We start from the raw sequence: 21,039 nt of genomic DNA, 5'->3' as shown, positions 1-21,039 counted from the left end.
CCTCTCTCTCTGTGTATGTGTGTGTAATTTATATGCTGTATCTTGATCTCTCTCTCAAAAAAAAGATACATCAGCAAAGTTCAAAAAAGTAAATGATATAAAATAATCTAAGATCTTTTAAAATTAAACCAGTATTAAATATAAAAGACAATTAAGGATCATTTTACGGTATCTATGCATATAAGAGGACTTCACTTAATAGACACTGAACAGAATGAAAAATTAGTGCCAGGTTTATCATCTGTGGAATGGCATTCTAAAGCTGGAGCAGCATTATGAGAAAGCCCTCTTTTTTTCTCCAATAATAATAATACAGTCCAAACATCTGGCTGACTGTGCGACCAACCATAATAATATATTAAACTTGTATGTCTCCTGACTCACAATGACTCAAGATAAATACACTCCTCTTACAAAAGCAGTGGTGAAAAGGATCTCTTTTTCTTATATATAGTCAGTTTGTAATTTGACAAGGTTCTTCTTCAGATATGTTGGGTCCAGTTTATTTAGGATTTGAATTTAAGACTATAAATTTAAAGTATCGGCACTTTAAATTCATAGGCACCCACAGCAAAATTATGATTTGCATATGGTAATGTCATGACAGAAACCCTGCTCTTAAATACTCGCATCCTGATGTCTGACAGGAATATGTAAGTTGCAGATTTTGTGTCATGGCAAACCTTTTGTTTCTTCTTTTGCCCTGTCCCCAGATAGATGCAGTTCTTTCAGAGTAGACAAATGAGTCTAATTCTTGCAGGTGAATTTGGGCTCAGTTGAAGTTTTCAAGAGTAGCTCTTTGTATTGGAGCAGTCCAACTTTGCAGTTATTTGGATATTAGTCACTGTATCTAGAATGTCTCTGTCTAGCAAAGGAGATAGCTGACAAACCAAATGAAGCTAAGAAAAGTTTGACCCACCAAAGCTACTTAGGGTTCAAGAGAGAATGTTGAACCCAAGAGTGTTCCTATGGGATACATCTGCTCCTTTGGGGATAGTTCAGCCTTATCTAGAATAGGAACAACTAACCCTTAATGCTTGTTAGGATTTCAATTTTATTTTGTTCTTGTATGTAAGAGTATTAAAAATAAGTAACTATCATCCTCTCTACCTCTTCCATTTTCTTTTAAAGAAAAACAGAAAAATGGTGCATCTTCTATAACTCATCTTAAGTCAGTGAATGTTGTATTTGTGGTGTCTTACTCACCAGTTTAAGAACAATGATACAGAAGTGGGAATTTCCATAGGTGCAGCCTTTCTCTTCTGCTGATCCTTTTGGGATTTTTTCTTCTATACAGGAACTTCTACAATTACTGCACCTCATCACCTTTGATGTTTGCATTGACAATGTCAACAGAGGCCTTTAAATAATTGAAAATCATCTGTGTGCACTATAATAATACTATTTGTATTATACACAACAGCCGTACAATAATAATCTTAGTTTCTTGTTACATATGTGAGCCAGCATGAGCCATATTGTGCATGATGTGGCTGACACAAATTTGCTTAATCCACATAATCTAGATTGCGTCTTGTACTGGACTTCTATGCAACAAGATCTAGTTATTTTCTAACTGAGAGAAAAGTCTTTTATCTTCACATGTACACATTTATTTGTCATTTTTTAACATTTATGAGCAGTAGTTAAACAACATCTGTGCAGAGAAAAATTAAAATGTTACTATTAACAGGGCTAATATTTTTGTGCATATGTTAATCAGTTTGCCATTTTAAATCCACTTTTTATACAAGTAAAAAGATTATATATTGGACAGTATAAAATATTTTGCAGTAAATTATATGTTTGGCATGGAGGCAATACAGGAGACATTATATCTGAATTCTCTATTACCAAAATATGCCTATAGAAGTAGGTCCCAAGAAAGTAAATGTAATTTAGGTATGATTTATAAAGAAAAAATACAAGTACATCCTACAACTTTTTTGTCACAAACTACACTTCTGGTTTATTTCCTTAAAATAAGGATTGAATACTTTGATTATCTAAACAGATTTCTCAGAGCTCCTTTAACAGTATGATGTTTCTCAGATTCTAATCTGATTATACCAATACACATTTTCTTGTGATATTCTTATCATATATACATTTTTCTTTGTTACATGTTAATATTTATGAGGCACTTTGTTTATATTAGACTTCAAAACGGGTTACATATTTTATTTTCAGGCCACTATGTCAAAAAGAGTCTTATTGCCTTCTATCCCATCACTGGAATCAGCAGCCGGTAGAAGTGATCAAACAAGTTCAAGTGGAGAAAAGTCCTCTTCTAGTGGGAAAGATTCTCCTTCGAGAAATGAATTAAGAAATAGACTGGCTAGCATGGCTCCAAAACAGATTTCACCAAATCCTGAAGCTCTGAAATTTGAACATAATACAAAATCTCAAGAAAGAACTAGAAAGCGGCAGCAGCCTGTAAAACTGGAGCCTTTAGTAGGTTGATTTTGATTTTAAGTTTTTTTATTTGGAAAAACTGTGGATTTTTTTCAGATACTTTTAATCTTATGAAGAACTGGTGCATAAATCCATTAATTTTAGTATTTATATATAGAAAATGGAAGATGTTATGTTGGTTATCAGTTAGTTTTGAAATGCGGAACTACAAAGATAAAACAGCTTAATATTAGATTGACAACTGCTTATCAGAAAAAGGTTTGAGGAGATACAGTTCTCCTGTATGAGTAAACATTATACCAAATATTGCAGTGATGCTCCTAATCAAGTTAATTTCCTATCTTACAACTTAAAGTTTCATAGATCTTTGACTAGATTAATTTAGTCTTTCTAAACATGCAAACTACAATAATTATGTAAAGAAAGATTAATCAAATGCATCATCTGTAACTATGTGTTTTGAGCCTTGAAAATAATCGCCATCCAATGACATAGAACCAGCATAGTACAATTCAGTTAGTTGAAGTTTCCAAGATTTGTTCCCCACCCCCAAGTGCAGGCCATACAGTTCCTAATACATATTAAAATCAGGGCATGAAAACTCATCATTGTTATACAGTGTTGGCACAAGACAGATGACTTTAGAAGATGCTGTAAGTCACTAACAGTGTGAACCTTTGCTTTAAGAGAATGTGCAACCTATGCAAAACAAACCACAGCTCTTCAATTTATCAGACCCCAACCAAAACAGTGGTACATGCTCTTTTCCCTATCCACAGTCAAAGAACTATGACGGGGTCTATCTATACTTAGCTAATTTAATTTTATTGTCTATTAACTTATATAAAATATGTCTATGGATGAGTTGTTTTTTAAAACTTATTTTATTCGCAACTTAGCCTGTGTTAAAAATATATCAGCACCAAAAACAACCTGAATATATATACCAGAAGAACAAGGAAAAACTGTTAGCAGCTGGAGTATTACAGCCTACAACTTCAGTAGCGAAAAGAAAATGGCCTGGTGCAGTGGAATCACTTTCATCTGAACTCCATGAAGAACTAAAAGAAAGACAGGTATTGTCCGTCCTTTTAGATTGTGAATGCATACTTTTACATTTTTAAGTATTTAATCTCCCCTTCATAGAAAATACGTTCAAGGCACAATTTATTATTTCTAATAAAAATAATGTTAAAAGTATTCCTTGCATGCTGGAGTTAATGAAATATCTGTACTGAAAGATGCAGGGATCATCTTTTCAGCATACTTTAAAAACATTATCAGGCATCCCAAATTCAGGTCACTTTCCACTTATTTAAATTCTAAAAAATACATAAAAGGAGATTTCACTGCATTATTAATGTAATAGTTGTTCAAAAGTGAATATGGCCAGTTGTACTTTTTCATTATTTAAAGCTGCTTTTAAACTTGCCATAAATGGTTCTCGTCTGCTGAAGGAAGTTCACTTTAAAACCAATGCAGTCCTGTTTTTCTTATTTATGTCATTTATGTTATGTCAAAAAATAAAAAGTGATACTGCTGTGTTACATTTCTGCTGTGGGAGTTGTGCTAGCTACTGATACGTTTCTGAGTGTAATTCAAGGAACTTGTCACTACCTATAAAACCATCTTTCTTCAACATTTTCTGCCAATCCTGCCCAAAGAATTAAGTAGCACCTGCTAATTGTCCTCACCTATCAGGCAGTATGGCAGGAGGGGGCTCTGCAATAGGCATTCTCTATAGCAGCTCTCTTCCCCTGGAATAGCTTGCCTGCTGAGGCAAAGATAGCCCCCACCCTCATGGCCTTCTGGAGACAGATGAAAATATGGCTTTTCCAGAAAGCCTTCAAGTCTTAATTGTACAAGCAGCGCCATATTCAATTAATTCAATGTATTATTTATTATTTAACATTAATTTAACTGAAACTTAATTGGATTAGCATTTTAATTAATATATCAACTTGCATTGCATTTATATGTAAATTCTGTAAGCAATTTAGAGTCCTTCTGGTTTCAGGTGGTAAATAAATGTTATCAGTAAAGAGGTAATAAACTCCTGAGAATGTTGATAGAGGATGCTATTCTGTCATAAGCACTGAAGTAATGTGCAGGTGTTGGGCCAATTGAATTGTGAATGGGGATTGTGGAAGGGGATATCTTGTGCTCCTTTGCTTTCAGGAAGCAAAATATATTTATCAGGCCCTCTTACATGGCTCCCTTCCCCTCTACATGACTGTAACAAAGAGCTCAGAAACACTTGCCTGCAGCTTTAAGATAATAACATTTCTCATTAAATCTGAAATGGAAACCTGAATATGGTTTTTTCAAAACACTTTCAATCCAGGCTTACTTGAATAAAGCATAATTTAGTTTCCACACTATAGAAGAAATTAAAACTTCTTGTTAATTTAAATCAGGAAGGAAAACCTTTCAATCTGTTTTAAGTCATTCTGGAGGAAGAGAGTATTTCTTGCTAGACCAATGCTCACTGTTGTGCTAGTATACATAGTGATAAATCATGATATAGTGTTGTTTTAAAAAAGATTAGGGAAGCAGTTGTAAATGTTATTGTTATGCAGTAAATCTGTGATTGTATACTGCTAACTCAGAATCTACAGGAAGATGCTGTGTTTTCAAAAAACACAAAATATGCTTAGGGAATCAATAGAACAAACGTGTTTTTTTTTACTAATAGTTATATATAAGTTCTTTTCTTTTATTGTTACAGTTGCTGAGTGCTACGGTACGACTTCCAACTCCTCCTAAGCAACCACGTAGTATAGTAAAGTTAAGTGCTTGTAAACCAAGCTCAGCTCCACCTTTACGTACATTTAATGAACCAGAAGAAGTAATTAAAGCTAATGTTACAGAACCTCTACAGATTATAAGAATAATATGTGAAAACAAAAATCTTGGATTTCTATACATGACTCCTGCAGTGCCTAAATCATCAATTGAGTATGACACATATAACTTGAAGTGAGTTACTTTTAAATTTTAGAGTGATTGTATGTTAAAAAAGTAATAATTTCAAGTTTAATATGAATTTACAGATTTACCACTTATAATACCAGTCTCCTGTTCTATCAATGGTTAATATACATACTCAAAGAAATACCATATGTTGCACTTCTTAATAAAGTTATATCTAGTTTCTATATTTTTCTTATATGTATATGTTTTTACTTGATAGATGTGATCTAAAATTTGAAAGCTGATGTCTTTTTTCTTAGAAAGGGGGGAACTAGAATGAAATTGTCCAATCCAAGGAACGCTGTTAAAATTTGACAAAAAGGCCAATTATATAATGTATACAGCTCAAAAGATGTAGGGTATTTAGATGAGTGAATATGAGATATTTTCAAACAGTTGTGGCAACATAGAAGGACAGTATTATCATATGCCAAATATATGTTTTTCAATATTGTTTTGTCAGGTAATTTATATACCAGCCATCAGCATACAATGACAATTATTGTATCAATAGAAGCAAATATGTGTAGCTTAGGGTTGAACTGCGGAGTCCTTGGGGTTCTCTGAGCTTGGCTGTTTTCTTGCAAATGTTTCGTTGCCTGGCTAGGTAACATCGTCAATGCTAGAATGGAATGGGGTTTGCTCTCTGTTTATATACAGTGGCATGCCCTGCCAGTGTTGGTGGGGGTGTGGGTTTTGTTTTGTTTTATTTTTTCCTCCTGCTAGTTCTTTGATTAGGGTATTGTTTACCACTGACTGTATGTCTGGTGATTATCTTGGTGTTAATCTCTGCTTATCTGGGTGATGATTGCTGGTGAGGAGATGTTCTGGTCTTTTGTTTTCCTTTCCTTTCTATTGTCTCTTTTGAATAGTGTGTAGATATTGTTTATCTCTATGTGCCTATTAATGGCTGCCTTGTCTGAATACCAAGCTTCCAGGAATTCCCTCACATTTTTGGATGTAGCTTGGTCTAAGATGCTGACAGTTTCCCAGTTGAAACTATGGTTAGGTCTGTCCATGTGTTGTGAGATTAAGGAGTTTTCATCATGTCTTCTGACTGCTAGTTGGTGTTCATGGATATGCTCTGCAAGCCTTCTGCCTGTCTGTCCTACATGGTGGTGGTTACAGTCCTTACACTGTATGTTGTAGATGACTCCTGTTTTTTCTTCTTGGGCTACTGGGTCTTTTGGTTTGCTTAAGATGTTTTGGAGGGCTTTAGTTGGTTTGTGTGCTACATTATTGTATTATTGTATACACAGTAATCACCTATTCATGTAGTTTAAATACCCTAGTGCAATTAGCAGTCTATTACTGAAAGAGATGGGGAGGAAATGTGTGTCATTTCCCATTAGGACTATGCAGAGATCATGTGATATGCTTTGAAGGCATGAACTGGAACTCCAACAATGTCTCAGTTCCCTTCTACTCACTGTATAGCATGACCCAGAGCAAGATTTGGTAAAATCAAAATATCTAATCTAGCATGGAAAAACACAAATGGCTGCCATCTTGCTGCTTTTCAGCAGATTGGGACAATAGTTTCATGCAGGATAGAGCGTTATGCAGAGATGAAATGTGTTAAATTTTACAGTAATTGGGCAGGGACATTTGAATAATGCACTTAGAGACCCTGATTTATGCCTTTAACATGAACAACTAAAGTTTGGGGGGTGGAAAGTACAAATGCTATAGTGCTACCATTTGTCTTGCATTGAAGTTGGAACTGGTACCATTCTGAATCACTCCGCTCCATCCTGGGTAAATAAAGATTTGCTTCACAATATTGTATTTTGTCAAGGATTTTATCTAAGTCTGATGTATTCAGTTATCCAGGTTGTGTCAGAAAAGATCTTGCCATGATCAGAAGAGTTATGATAATTACCACCATTCCTCCTTGCAAATTAATAGATTGGTAGCAAAACCTGTGATATGGAATGGCAATTTAATTCTAAATAAGAACACTGAAAATAACAGGTATTATTTTTATTAGGTTCTATGCCCTACAAGTACAGAATAAACATACCCAGTCAGTTATTGCTTATTCAGATCTTGGCAATTAATTTATCCTATTAAACTAGATGTTTTCATTTATTTTTAGAATTGTAACTTACGACTGCATTAACAAAAATGACTACTACACAATTAGCCCGCAAGCAGTTATTCATACATACAATGGAGAAGTTGAATACCTGGAACTTGAACGCTGGGAGCAAGAATATCTCTATCATAGAGCACTTATCAAAATTACTATATTTGCTATATTTCGCAAATGGAAGTCATTTAACGTATGGAGAAAGAACGTCCGCTCCAAAAAGATCAGTGCATGTCGCCGAGGTTTACAGAAGAACTTATTCATTGTTAATGCTGTACGTATTGTGTTTTTATTACTGAAATAATACATGTGAAGGACATTGGATAATCTAAAGCGCTATATTGTTTTGAAGAAGAGACTCTGTAATATCAAAATGATTTATAGTGTACTATAAGTATTCCTTGTGATGAAATATATTGATATTAACATAGCTTTGTAGTTCCACAGTTCTGAATTAGTGCTGCTAGACTTTGGTTAGTATAGAAAGTCAATAAAGCTCATAATCTAAAAAATTAACAGAGACTTTTATTTCTGGAAGAGAGCCAACGATACCCCTCTTTTCACAGAAAGAGATATTTTACAAACAGAAAGACAGTTGAAACTATCAGCTCTGTGTAGTCACTTGGAAAGTAAAAGACAATATTTTTTAGTATATGGGAATTCAGTGAGAGACACTAATATCCCACCATTTTCCAGGAGCTAACAACTAGCCACATCTATAAGTCAACTTGGAGAACTTTTGTGGAAACATGCCAACACCCCTTTATCCCATCATGATATGGAAGAAACTAGGAGACACAGAAAATGTAGAAAGAGCAAACAGGTCTAACCATGTGACCTCCAACTTGTCTCAAGTCTAATGGAAATATAAAAGCCAATCTATTTGCTTTTGTTGTACTATTCAGAAGGAAACTTACACAGTACTTTCTAGCAGTTCTATCTTACTGATTTGTTCTGTTTTGCAGTGTTTGAGACCAGCAATTCTAAACATCCAAGAAATGTGTTATCGAATTGGTGACATGGCGCTTTGTCAAGTTGAAAAGGACTATATATACACATTGATAGAATTTAAAGGTACTCAATTCAGTCAACTAAAAGATGTGAGTTTCATTGTTTCAGTTATTCAAGATTTTACATAAATAATTTTAATTGAAATGTAATACTCATTCATCTCTAACTGCATTGAAATTTTAGGTGGCATCTCATTTGTCAGAGTTCAGAGAATTAGCTAAAGAAGTGGTTAGAGGTGCATGTCGAACTGCACTGCTTGAATCTGGTTTCACTCCTGATGATTATTTTTATGGAACAGAGAGTACAGGTACAAAACTGGCATATTAAAAATAAATAATGTTTATATCTTTATTCTAAATGCCTGCATGGGAGTCTGTGTACTTCTTTTGTCTCAGGTAAGTGGGGTTAGAAAGTTATTTGAATTTTCAAATAAATGTATTTCCTGCAACTTTTGAACGTTGGGAATTGCAATTTTTAGTAGTGGCTCTTTAAAAATAAGACAGGATCAAAATATGATCTTATGTATGAGAAGGAAAGGCAGATCACCCAACATTACAGTCTCAATGTACAGCAGGGAGAAGATAGTGTGAATTTTTTGTGGCGGGGAACACAGCCTGGCCCAATCCATGCTCTGCTCCCCATCAGTCCCAATCATTTGAGTGGCCCCTGCAGAATCTCACAGGGACCAGTATAGCCCTCCCATTCCAGAAAGGATGCCTCTCTTTGGTCTAACATAAGTCAAACAGGGCTTAGAACAGGAAATAGGTTTTTTTTAAATGACAGTCAACTGTTTAGGGACGGATTGTTTCCTTAACTGTAAATATATTGGTTTAACCTTGTGCTTGGAGTAATTTCAGCAATGTGCACTTGTGTTTTTTCCCAGAACAGATAACAGTGGTAACAAGAAAAGAAGCTACTGCAAATACCATCGTTCCTCATGTTGAGAAAGATTTTTATGGCGAACAACCTGAAAGAATGACATACACAGAACAGGCCAATAAAAGAGCTCAGTGTGGAAGGTTGACGTGGTTAGTAATAGGATTTCTGCAGGTGTCTTGTCATAATATCTTTCTCTCGTTTTAGAAGTGGTAGGTGTAAAATAGCAAAAGTGCTTCTTGCAAAAGATGGTGATAATTATAAGCTAGGTTCACCTATCATATGAAAACAAAAACAAATGTCCCCTTATGGCTTAGCATGCTATATGGACTCACTCATAGACATCGCTACAGCCTCAAATCCTGTTTTGTAAAAATTTCTTTCAGCAGTCCTTCCATCAAAACCCAAGCTGCTCCTTAATAATCACAGTGAAAATATAAATGTGGAAACTATAGCCCACTCCTTCCTTGTTCTATTTAGTACTACTTACATCATAGTCTCAGGGTTCTTTATGTTTCTGGGCAATTGCCAGGGCAGCCTGTGATATCCAAGAGGGATGGGATTATGAATGGGTAAGTACTGTTGATATTACACAGTGTGAAAGAGAAATCAATACATTGGGAACATTTGTAATGATAGTTAACCAAGCAATGTTATTTATTGCTTGCTCTCTTTGGCCCTTTGTTTTAATTTTGTTGCTGCTTTTTGTTTGTCGAAACTATACTTATATAATGTGATCTTGTTTTACTGTTAAATATTTTCAAAGCCACTTTGAATTTTTCCTTTGAGGGGGGAATAGGTAGGAGAAACACTTCTTACATAAGTTATTAATTTAGATCACAGATAATTTTTGGCTCATATATCACAGTGAAACATTAAACATATATCTATGAATGTATTTATTAATCAAATTTATATGGCCACCCATCTAACCAGTAGAACTCTGGGAGGCAGACAGAGATAAAAACATAATATAGTTAACCAAACCAGTTAAAAGAAAAACCAAGTTGAAGCCCCCATAAAAATCTCATTACCAACCTAGCATACACGCCACTTCAGAGCTTCATTAAGACCCTGACCCCAGTGCCTGGAGAAAAAGCCAAGTCTTTACAGCCTTGCAGAAAGCCAGCAGGGTCAGGGCCATCCATACCTGTGGGAGGGCAGGCTGTTACACAAGGCAGATGCAGTAACAGAGACAGTACACTTCCTAGGATCCCCTAGATGGCACTGCTTCATGAGGGGATTCGGAGAATGCCCACTCTGTCAGATCTGGAGGGATGGGAAAAAGCCATTGGGAATAAGCATTTCTATAAGTAACTTGATGACCAGATTGGGAAACAGACTCCAGAGGAAGACTATTACTATAGGCTACAATAGCAGAATTTTGCAAGCTATTATAGATTGGATTGTGCTTTACCTCTTCTCCCTCTTATATCCCAGTGAATCAGGGGGAAACATGGCTGTGTCTCTTCTGAATACTATCTTGTTTTCCAGGATTTAAGGGAATGTTTCAGCCCTCTTTGCTTATATAATAATTCTTGCCTATTTCTCTGAAGGTCAGCTCCTGATTCTTTATACCTGGCCCTGTTCCATGTAAGGCTTTAAAGATGACAACCAGGACCTTGGGAACCAGTGCAGTTCATGTAGCACTGGTGTTACATGTACATTCTGTAGTATACCAATACTGAACATGCCACTGCATTCTGGAGCAGTAGAAGCTTCTGAATGTTCTTCAAGGGCAGCCCAATCTAGAGTTCATCGCAGTAGTCCAGTTGGGAGGCGATTAAGACTTGAGTGACCGTGAACAGTGCTTCCTGATCTAGGAACAGGCACAACTGGTGCACAAGATATATTTAAGTGAAGGCTCTCCTTGAGGAATAGCTGCAAGTCCAGGAGCACCCCCAGACTGCATACTAAAACTGCCTGGGGGAGTATTACACCATACTCTTAAGTATCTGACTTTGCCTTGTTGTGTGACATGTAATATATAGGAAAGCCATTCCTGCTTAAATTTAGTTTCAAAACAGTAATATTCTATTACTGAATACTGTTAATTTTGCCATTGCTGTATTTTCCCCAAGTTCGGTTTCCCAGTCTGATATTGTCTGCAAAGTATCTCTTTTCCAAAGTTGAGCCAAGTTTATCCTCATGGCTATCAATGTATATCTGAATAATTTTTTGCCTAAGGACTTGTCACTGATCTCTTGTGCTTTTTCTACACACACACACACACACACACACATGCATACACACTCACACTCTTTTGGAAAAGCCTCACTGAAACCCATGGGTCTTTCCGTGCAGTCTGTGCTAAGATAGAAGTCTGTATTGCATTGTTGATTTGTTTGTTTCTTCCCAGCTTTATTCGTCTTGCCGATTACCTTATTGTGAATACAATGCATGTCTTGGCAGTTAAATCTGTCACTACTCTTTTGAATTACCTTACTGATAAATTGAAGAAGACACCACCTTCAGAAGTTATCCAGAAATGGAACACCGATGTAGTAACTGAAGTTGTGGAAAAGAAGGTAATATTGACTGAAATAGAATGTTAAATTGTTAGAAATGACTTGATCTGTTAGTAATAATTTAAGAAAACTTACTATTTAAGGCAGAAATCACTGTTTTCTATTGATAAATAATAGTCATTTTGTTTTGATCTGATATATTGTTCCTGACTTTTCATATTCTGTGAAAATGTGTCTCTTGAATCCATTTTATCAAGGATCAATAAAACACACCTATATGTTTTATCATTGGAAAATAACTCATAAAGGGTTCTGTGTGAAGGCTTATAACATAAGAAATGGTGCCTGTTGGGAGAAGTAGTGCTGAATAATATCCAGAAAGACCTCTACTAATCCTAACTAGTAATAAAATAATATTCAGTTTGAGAAAATGGATTAAAAATTTCAATTTTAGACAAAAAAAGTGAAAACTTTATTTTAAGAAGAGTATCAAAATTAAGGGGTCCAGTAACAGAGGATACATATTAGAAAGAATAATTTAATATGAAAGAAGAGAAAGGGATGTACAAACAGCTGATGTTTCTACATAACCAGAATGATCTGATTTAAAGATAAGAATTAAAGATTGACTATAAAACTGAAAATATGTGTAATTAAAAAAAATCCATAAAACAAAGAGGCAACATAGTAAAAGGAAAGAAAGACCTTCTGCAACATTCCTAACTGAAACATGCAGTCGCATTGGGCCTGTGAACATTTTCTGAAATAAGTGCCTACTATATCTGAACCAATGCTTGGGAATTATTTACACTGACTGCGAACTTACTAGGCTAGAGAACTTTAGAGTTTGAGTTCATTGTCTGATTTTTAAAAAACACTTTTTTTTTTTTTACTTTAGGGAACTTCAGTGATTGCAGAGGAAGATGAGACATCCATTCCAATGTTTCTTGCAGAACTAATTTTAGAGATCCATGCACTGTTGTTTGAACCAACTATGGAAGAATTCCAGGTTAAAATTCATTTAGTTTTAAAAAGGTTTCCATTTTAAAAAATGTAATCATGGTGCACAAGTGTACTTGGAAAAGTGAGCTTTATGTTTACTGGTCAGATGTAACTCTTGAGTGGTATAGATTTAGGCTGGATGGTACCTCTGGAAATAACTTTTGATTGTCCAAGTGATCACTTAGCCTTGAGTCTGACCAAAATATTTGAGAAGCATGGACATCCTCAGACAATACAATATTAACAAGGACAACCTATTATTTCTTAATGACTTGAATTTCTATGAGTGTAGGGCAACAGGAATGAAGCTAGCACTGTTAAAAGCTGTGTAAAAGGTGGAGCAAACATTGGAAGAAGCAGTATTTGAAGGCATTTGGGCAATGACAAAGATGCTGTGAAAATTAGGAAGGCATGAAAATTGGGTAGCCAGCACAGAGGTAAAACTCTAAGTTTGTAATCTAGGGGTATCTGTGTTCAGAATAAAAACCTCTGTGTAGTCCTGCCACTTGTTCACTGGCACAGAATAGCCATGGCACTTAATTAATTATTTCTTAAGATGACTATCAGTGAGACCATGCAAAGCTAGTCAAGTGTGACTCTACTTTTGGGATCTCTGTCTGTCTTATTGTGGCTTTAGTATAAGTGAAAACTTTTAAAACAGAAAACTCTAGAGACCTAGCCTTCAAAGTGTTAGATTTGGGGATCTTCACAAGAAATTTTAAGATTGTTGTAAAGGATACAACAATATTTATGTGAAGAGCTCTGAAAATGCTATGCACATGTTAAATGTTGCTCTTCACGTCTAACATAACAAACGTTTTAATAGATTTTCTTCTATTTCGTCAAACAGGATACTATGGCAGAGATTGTGTCTCAATTTCAGGCAACTGTGTTATCTGTTGCAAACCTTGTTCCTGATCAGTATTTTGATGCTTTCACTTGTCCTGTTATTAACAACAAAATTGAAGAAAAAACATGTGGTGAAGGACCAAGCTTAGCAATAATGTTTAAAGATGATAAACATCTTCAGAATATTATCCTACAAATAAAGGTATATGGCACCTTTTGTTATTAATTTATCTATATTTAAATATTTATTTCAAATTGCAAAGGTACTGAAGTACCAGTTTCAGACTCGATTGATTGATTATGTACCATCAGGTTTTCGACTCCTAGGAACCACATATATAGATTTTCTCCATGACAATTTGTCCATAAACTGGTTCTTCAGGTCTTCCAACGGTGTGCCCATCACCGAGGTAACTAAGTCCATCCACCTTGCTACTGGTCATTCTCTTTCCTTCTACCTTTCGCAGCATAGGAAATAATTTGAGCCTGGTCATTTGTGCCTCAAGTGAGAACTCTGGATTGATTTGTTTGATGATACATTGAATCTTCTCAAACACCAGAGTTCCAAAGCGTTAATAGTCTTCCTATCCTGCTTCTTCAGATTCCAACTTTTGCTTCCATAGAGTGTCACAGGAGTGCTCAATTCTGATCTTTGTAGGTATAGACACATCATGGCATTTGAATATCTTTTCCAAGGCCTTCCTGGCTGCTCTACCAAGTGCTAGTCTGCGGCACATTTCTTGACAGCTTGTTTCCTTACTGTTGATGGTTGATCCTGAAAGGCAGAAGCTGTCCACCACTTCAATACCTGTCTGTTTTAAGGCTGATTGTTCTGCCTGTTGTCATTAGTTTGGACTTCTTTATATTTACATTTTTCACTTTGCTCCTTAACTTTTATTATTAGAGCTTGCAGATCCTTTGCATTTTTGGCTATCAGAATAGTGCCATCAGCATAGCGCAGGTTATTGATGTCTCTTCCTCTAATTTAAAAACCATGTTCATCTTCCAATCCAGCTTCCTTTAATATATATTCATCATATAGGTTGAATAAATAAGGGGACAGTATACAGCCTTGTTGCATCTTTTGCCAATGTGGAACCAGTCTGTTTCACCATGTTCCATCTGTATTGTGGCTTCCTGATCTGTATATAAGTTTCTCTGAGGACAATGAGATGTTCTGCGATTCCCATTTTTCTGAGCACATTCCACAGAGATAATCAAAGGCCTCTCTATAATCAATGAAACACATAATCACTCCTTTTTGTTATTCTTTGTCTTTTTCAATTATCCAGCGTGCACCAGCAATAATGTCTCATGTTCCTTGGCCTTTTCTAAAGCTAGCTTGAACATCTGGCATTTCTTTTTCCATGTAGGGCTCTAATCTGTATTGGATGATCCTAAGCATTATTTTACTAGCCTATGAAATTAAGGATATTGTACAATAGTTTGCACACTGTGTTAAGTCTCCCTTTTTTTTTTTTTGATATTGGAATGTAGATAGGCCTCTTCCAATCTGTTGGCCACTGTGTCATTCTCCAGATTTGCTGGCATAGCTTGGTTAAAAACTTTACTGATTCTTCTTTGGTTGCTTTCAGTGGGTATTCCATCTGTTCCTGTAGCCTTCCGATTTGATAATGACCAGAGCGCTGATCTAACTTCATCTTCTAGCACTAGAGGTTCTTGTAAGTAGGGAATATCTTCCAAGAGGATGTTGAAGTCTTTACTGTACACTGTTTCAGTATACTCCTTCCATCTTTCTTTGATCTCCTTTGAATTGGTTACTATCTCTCCATTGGCATCCTTTTGCATACCAATTCGAAATCGGAACTTCCTTCTGAGTTCAGAGATTTTTTGGAAAGAATTTCCTTGTTTTTCCATGTCTGTTTTCCATCTTTAGTGTCTTTACAGATGTTGTAATATTGCTTCTTGTCTCTTCTAACAGCTCTCTGAAACTCTTCGTTAAGTTCCTCCCTGAGATTTTTGTCTGTCTTAGCTTTGGTTTCTCTTCTCTTCTTGGCAATTTCCACAGTTCGTTCTGACATCCAGTTTGCTTTCTTCTCTTTCTTCATTTTTGTTAGTCTCTTTTCACATTCATCTTTAACAACTTCTTAAAGTTCATTCCCTAATTTGTCTGGTTTTCTATCAATGAGATTCAGGACTTCAAACCAATTCCTGATATTCTCCTTAAAAATGGTGGGTATATGTTCAAGATTATATTGTGGAAACTGACTGGCTTTCTTCTTCTTTAACTTAATTTGGAACTTGCACATGAGCAGTTCGTGATCTGTTCCACGATCAGCACCTGGCCATGTCTTTGATGCTATAATTGAGTTCTTCCACCTCCATTTAGCAATAATAAAGTCAATTTGATTACTATCCGGTGATGTCCATGTATAGAGGCATTGTTTTGGTTGTTTGAAGACAGTGTCAGCTATGAAGAATTCACTGGACTGGCAGAATTGATGTTGGTCTCCTGCTTTATTTTGGTTTCCTAAGCCATATAATCCAACTACATTCTCCTCTTTAATGTATCCAACTTTGGCATTCCAGTCCCCAATCACAAGCAGCACATCATACATACATATATATATATATATATATATATATATATATGTGTGTGTGTGTGTGTGTGTGTGTGTGTGTGTGTATCTTTATTAAAATTTTTATAAAGAAAGATAAAGACTAACAAAAACTAATATATAGAATAAAGAAAAGAAAGAAAACAAAGCCAAAAGTGCAGAAAAGAAAAAAAAAAGAAGGAAAATATAAAGAAGTAGCTTCTGATTTTCTTTATAGCAGTTATAAGTATAAATGTAAATTTACCTCTTACTCTATGGTTACATCGTGATTTTCATTTTTTTCTATAATCTTTTTTTTAATCATTAAACCATAAGTCATAAGTTCATCTTTTCGGTTTCACACAAAAAGTCTTTAAGGGATTTCCAGTCAGCCATACATTTACATAATGTCTTTTCTCTGATCATTGATGTCAATTTGGCCATGTCTGCAAATTCCATCATCCACCATCCATTCCACATGGCATTGTGGGCAATATTGAAGCTTTCCACCTTTGTGCATATAATAATCTCGCTGCAGTTATCGTGTATAAAAATAAAGTTCCATTACTTTTTTCCAACTGTTTATCAATCAGTCCCAAAAGAAAAATCTCTGGTTTCAAGAGATTTCAAAGGGTTTCAGCCCTTTCAACCACATATTTTCCCATTGGTTCATCTAAATATTATAACCAAAGTTTTTAGCCCACTTTATCATATATTCTTTCACTTGTTCTTCTCTTTCAAATTTCAATAGAAGTTTATACGTTTTAGCAATAACATGTTCATCATTTGTGCACAATTCTATTTCAAACTCAGTCTTACATTGCTCAAAACCAAAAAAATCATACACGTCTTTCTACTCTTAATCTATCTAAAACAAGTTGGTAGTAAATAGCGAATGATTGCTTATTTTATGGTAGGCATTTCAACTTGCTCTTTAACTTTTATGTCTCTTGCTATCATTGCTCCTATGCAAGCATAATACAATGTAGATTAAGGACAGTGAAAAACATAAAGTAGAAGCAATGAAATAGAACCATAGTATGGATAGAGATTAATTAAGGTTTATAATAATTTAAATATCTTTTTTAATTTTTAGGAAACAATTGATTCAGCATTTGAAGCAGCCAATTTATATGCAGCTACTTTTGAAAAGTTTCGATCTTTTTTCAGAGAAAATGAAAGCCTTGATTTGGTAGCTCTGAAGAAAGAAGAACCTGGTAAATATTGTTTTATATTTTGTTACATTTTTTTTTTGTCCCGAATTGACCAAAAAAAAAAAAATGATTTCCTTACCAGGCTGAATTATGCTAGTAAACATTTGAAATACGTAAATTATAGATAAGCTATGGATGTAGCTATGGATGTAGCATTAAAGAAGTTCATGTAGGTGGCAGCACCTAGCCAACTTTGGCCAATTTTGGCAATGCTAAGCAGGACCTGGCTGGGTGGGGGGCGGGGGGACAGTCAGAACACCCCAGAAGAAACAAATGGGAAGTCACTTCCATAGCATTGCCCGAACTACATGAGACTCTATAAAGTCACTAGAAGTCAAGTTTGATTTGAAGGAGATCTTACTTTTATCTGAAAAAGTTTCCTATAAAGGATTTGTTCTAAGTGGAAGCATTGACTTTTTTGAACAGATCATACCTATACTATATTTCAAATGTTTTTAAAAGGAGAATTCCTTCTTCACTTTCCACAATAAAGATCTCTTACTGTAGTCTGAAATGAAGCAAAGGCAACCTATACCTAAACCAGTCTTATAGCCTTTAAGAAGGTTGTCTCTGCCTCTTTAGCTATTACGTTAGCACTGCAAAGCATAGATAAAGGTGCATCAGGTTCAGCATTATGTAACTGGGAGAGGTGTGTGGCTGCTCACTGACCAACTGTACTTGGTATGATATGAGTGGTTAAAATAAATATCTTTGTGGGTGTACCCAGTAACTAAATGCATGGATAGTGTTGTACAGTAATAAACCTTTAAGTTGAGATACGTATTAAAGGATTATACATAAAGTGTGTGTGTGCATGCGTGTACACACATATAAATATCTACACATACATACAGTACATACATACATATAGAATAAATTCTTGCATTAATGGGGCAAGGGGTGTCTTTTAAGCTGAATGTCCACTAAATGTCAAAAGGCATTTTTTGAGTCCCAAAACATACTTGTACATGAGACAACTTGATAATCTACTACTGTTGTCTGGGGCATTATTGTCTGAAATTCAGACCAAAGTTAGATCCAGCACTATTTGTCTATTAAATCCAAAGTTCTCTAAACCCAGCTTCAAGTTTACTTTTTTGAACTGAATTTGAATAAAAACAGAGGGAGACTGCAATATTCTACGATAGGGTGGTTGGTTAGCTCCAAGAGCATCTGACATGGAAAGTGCATGTTTCTTTAGTTCATGTTTCCTAGTAGTAGTAGTTTCAGGCATGCAATACTTTGAAGACAAAATGATGCTTAAGGGTGCATGCACATAGGTCCACTTGAAGCACCAATCTGCAACTCCTTAAACCAAACGTCCCTTTTCCCAGGATCTCACTGGAGCTGGCAGCTGTGGAATCCCACAGAAAGACATAAGCTATCTTAAGGAATTGCAGAATGGTGCTGCACATAGGTGTCCAATATAAACTTTACGGTGAAAGAATTATGAAATGTGTATTGCAGTGACACAACATTTTTTGTTGTTTGCCTCCCTTGACCCCTGACCCCCGCTATAGATACCTTGTATGCAGTGAGCATGCTTGCTTTCTGAAGCACTATTGTGCCATTCAATCCAATGCACTTCACAGTTATAGTAGCTGTGTTAATCTTATGAGATCTGAAATGAATATTCCATAGAGGCAGTTCCATTTTTACAGCAACCATCTTTTAAATAGTTCAAAGCTTTCATATGTCCCAGAATACTTTATCAGACAAACACTGTGACAAACATAAACACTTGCTATTATTAAGCATTTGATTGGCCTAAAAACCTAGCACTTATATAAAATGTTTAGTATTGCTGAGATTGTTTGTGGCTAAGTTTCATAACATTCTGGAACTGGGAGTGGCTGCCTTCATACAAAAGGGACAAAATTTGTTTATTTCTATAAAAACTCTCTATAGACCAAACACAAGGAGATAACCCACTTTGAATAATCTCTGTCTATCACTAAAAAAAGTCCTTTTTTTCTAAATAAGAAGGGTGAAATGTATTTGAATTCTTTCCCATGAGGAAATATAATAGTTTTTTTTTCCCCAAGCCATCTGTAAATGACTAATTGTATCCTTCTGTTTCAAATAAACAGATGTTAAATTTTTTGCTGAACAACTGGAGAGATATCACAGACAACACAAAGAAGCTTTGGCAATAAAACAAAAGAGACCCTTAGGTTTGTTCCTCATAGATGCTAAGAAGTTGAAAGAGAAACTAATTCCATCACCAAAGCGTTGTTTGGAGGTAAATCCATATTGCCCCTTAACTTCTGCATACTAAGGGGGTTTTCCATGTGTGAGAGAGACAATGTAATATCAAGGATATATGGATGATTGATTGATTGATTGATTGATTGCATTTATATCCCAACTTTTCTTTGGGACCTGAAAGAAATGTCCCTTCGTTTAGTCCCTAACATAACCTTGTGGCTTAGAGGTTAGATCTCATAAGAGAATGTAGATCTTGTAAGATCTCATAAGAGAATGTAGAAAATTTTGAAATTGACAAGTTTTTAGCAATTCGTAATAATTTAAAAAACATTTTTGGGGGAATCAGGGATGTCTCTTGGGGTCTGGTAGGTATTGATTTCTACTTCCAGTAACTAGAAGACATTTTGCAAAATTCTGTTGTCAGTGTGACACATTGTGAACTGAAATACGATATCCATTTAATCATGACATGGCACTTACTCATTATAAACTGCATAGTCTTGAGTAAGGAATGTTAAGTAAAATCCTCTCCTAATATAACTTTCCCTTTTACAATTTGTCCAATGCTTTTAATACTTTCTTTTGTATTTAGGTTATTAATGAAATGCTTCCTGTAATAGCAAAGAAAAAAGTGACCGCCATTCTTGCTGAGGCAAATGATGCTAAATTTAAACTTGAGTTTCTTCCATGCACAACTACTGAATATGTGGCTAGCTTGACATTCCTTGATGAAATACAAGACAGGGTACGTTCACTATATTGCTCTTACTAAGTAGCGTGGGCTAACAAGTTTCATTTTGCTGCCATTGCCAGACATGAACTTTGCTTGCTTTTAGACACTCTGACATCTTCTATCTACAGCTAGATAATTTAATGAGAGCCATATACACTATTCAACTTTCTCATAGGAAATCAAATAGATACTTTTGATCTGGGTATATTTTTTTCCAGCAGTGGCTAGCCAAAGCCTTTATAAAGCACACAGTGAGAATACATTCACTTCTATCCTACATTTGTCTTTCTAGGAGATAGGTACAATGTAACATGCATGTCTAAATCCAGTCTTGCTTTACATCCTAGTTGAAATAAATAGGGCATGAAACATGTATCACAACTGGTTGTGTGGCCTGTTAAATAATAATTTTCCTTTACATCTGCAGTGCCTAGTGCTCACCAGATGTTTCTAACATCTTTCATAATCCTTTGCCATTGGCTATGCTAGCACTAACTGAAGTGGGAAAAATTTGGAAGACAGCAGAATGTTGGAGAAGATGCAATAGAGGAGAAGTAGAATCAGTATAGTTTATCCCCAGTCTAATTAGTACAGGTAGTCCTCGTTTTGCGACCACAATTGGACCCAGTAACTTGGTTGT

At 35.4% G+C, this 21,039-nt stretch overlaps 1 protein-coding gene across 1 annotated transcript in view; it reads left to right on the top strand.

Moving 5' to 3' along the window:
* The first annotated feature begins 2,196 nt into the window (after positions 1 to 2,196).
* DNAH6 (dynein axonemal heavy chain 6) overlaps positions 2,197 to 21,039 on the top strand; it is a 172,262-nt gene continuing 153,419 nt past the window's right edge. The window contains exons 1-13 of the mRNA XM_088130049.1: positions 2,197 to 2,454; positions 3,315 to 3,491; positions 5,144 to 5,394; positions 7,487 to 7,754; positions 8,446 to 8,580; positions 8,675 to 8,798; positions 9,375 to 9,519; positions 11,727 to 11,895; positions 12,734 to 12,844; positions 13,688 to 13,888; positions 17,341 to 17,461; positions 19,549 to 19,700; positions 20,259 to 20,411. Of these exons, the coding sequence (XP_087986175.1) occupies positions 2,197 to 2,454; positions 3,315 to 3,491; positions 5,144 to 5,394; positions 7,487 to 7,754; positions 8,446 to 8,580; positions 8,675 to 8,798; positions 9,375 to 9,519; positions 11,727 to 11,895; positions 12,734 to 12,844; positions 13,688 to 13,888; positions 17,341 to 17,461; positions 19,549 to 19,700; positions 20,259 to 20,411 (2,265 nt within the window). The remainder of the gene's footprint in view (positions 2,455 to 3,314; positions 3,492 to 5,143; positions 5,395 to 7,486; positions 7,755 to 8,445; positions 8,581 to 8,674; positions 8,799 to 9,374; positions 9,520 to 11,726; positions 11,896 to 12,733; positions 12,845 to 13,687; positions 13,889 to 17,340; positions 17,462 to 19,548; positions 19,701 to 20,258; positions 20,412 to 21,039) is intronic.

The sequence above is a fragment of the Python bivittatus genome, unplaced genomic scaffold (assembly GCF_059951505.1).
Source record: "Python bivittatus isolate LINGU-HERP-01145 unplaced genomic scaffold, Pbiv_v1 ctg000850_np1212, whole genome shotgun sequence".
Classification (NCBI taxonomy): domain Eukaryota; kingdom Metazoa; phylum Chordata; class Lepidosauria; order Squamata; family Pythonidae; genus Python; species Python bivittatus.
Note: the sequence above shows the minus strand (reverse complement) of the source record. Positions and strands in the feature narration are given on the sequence as shown.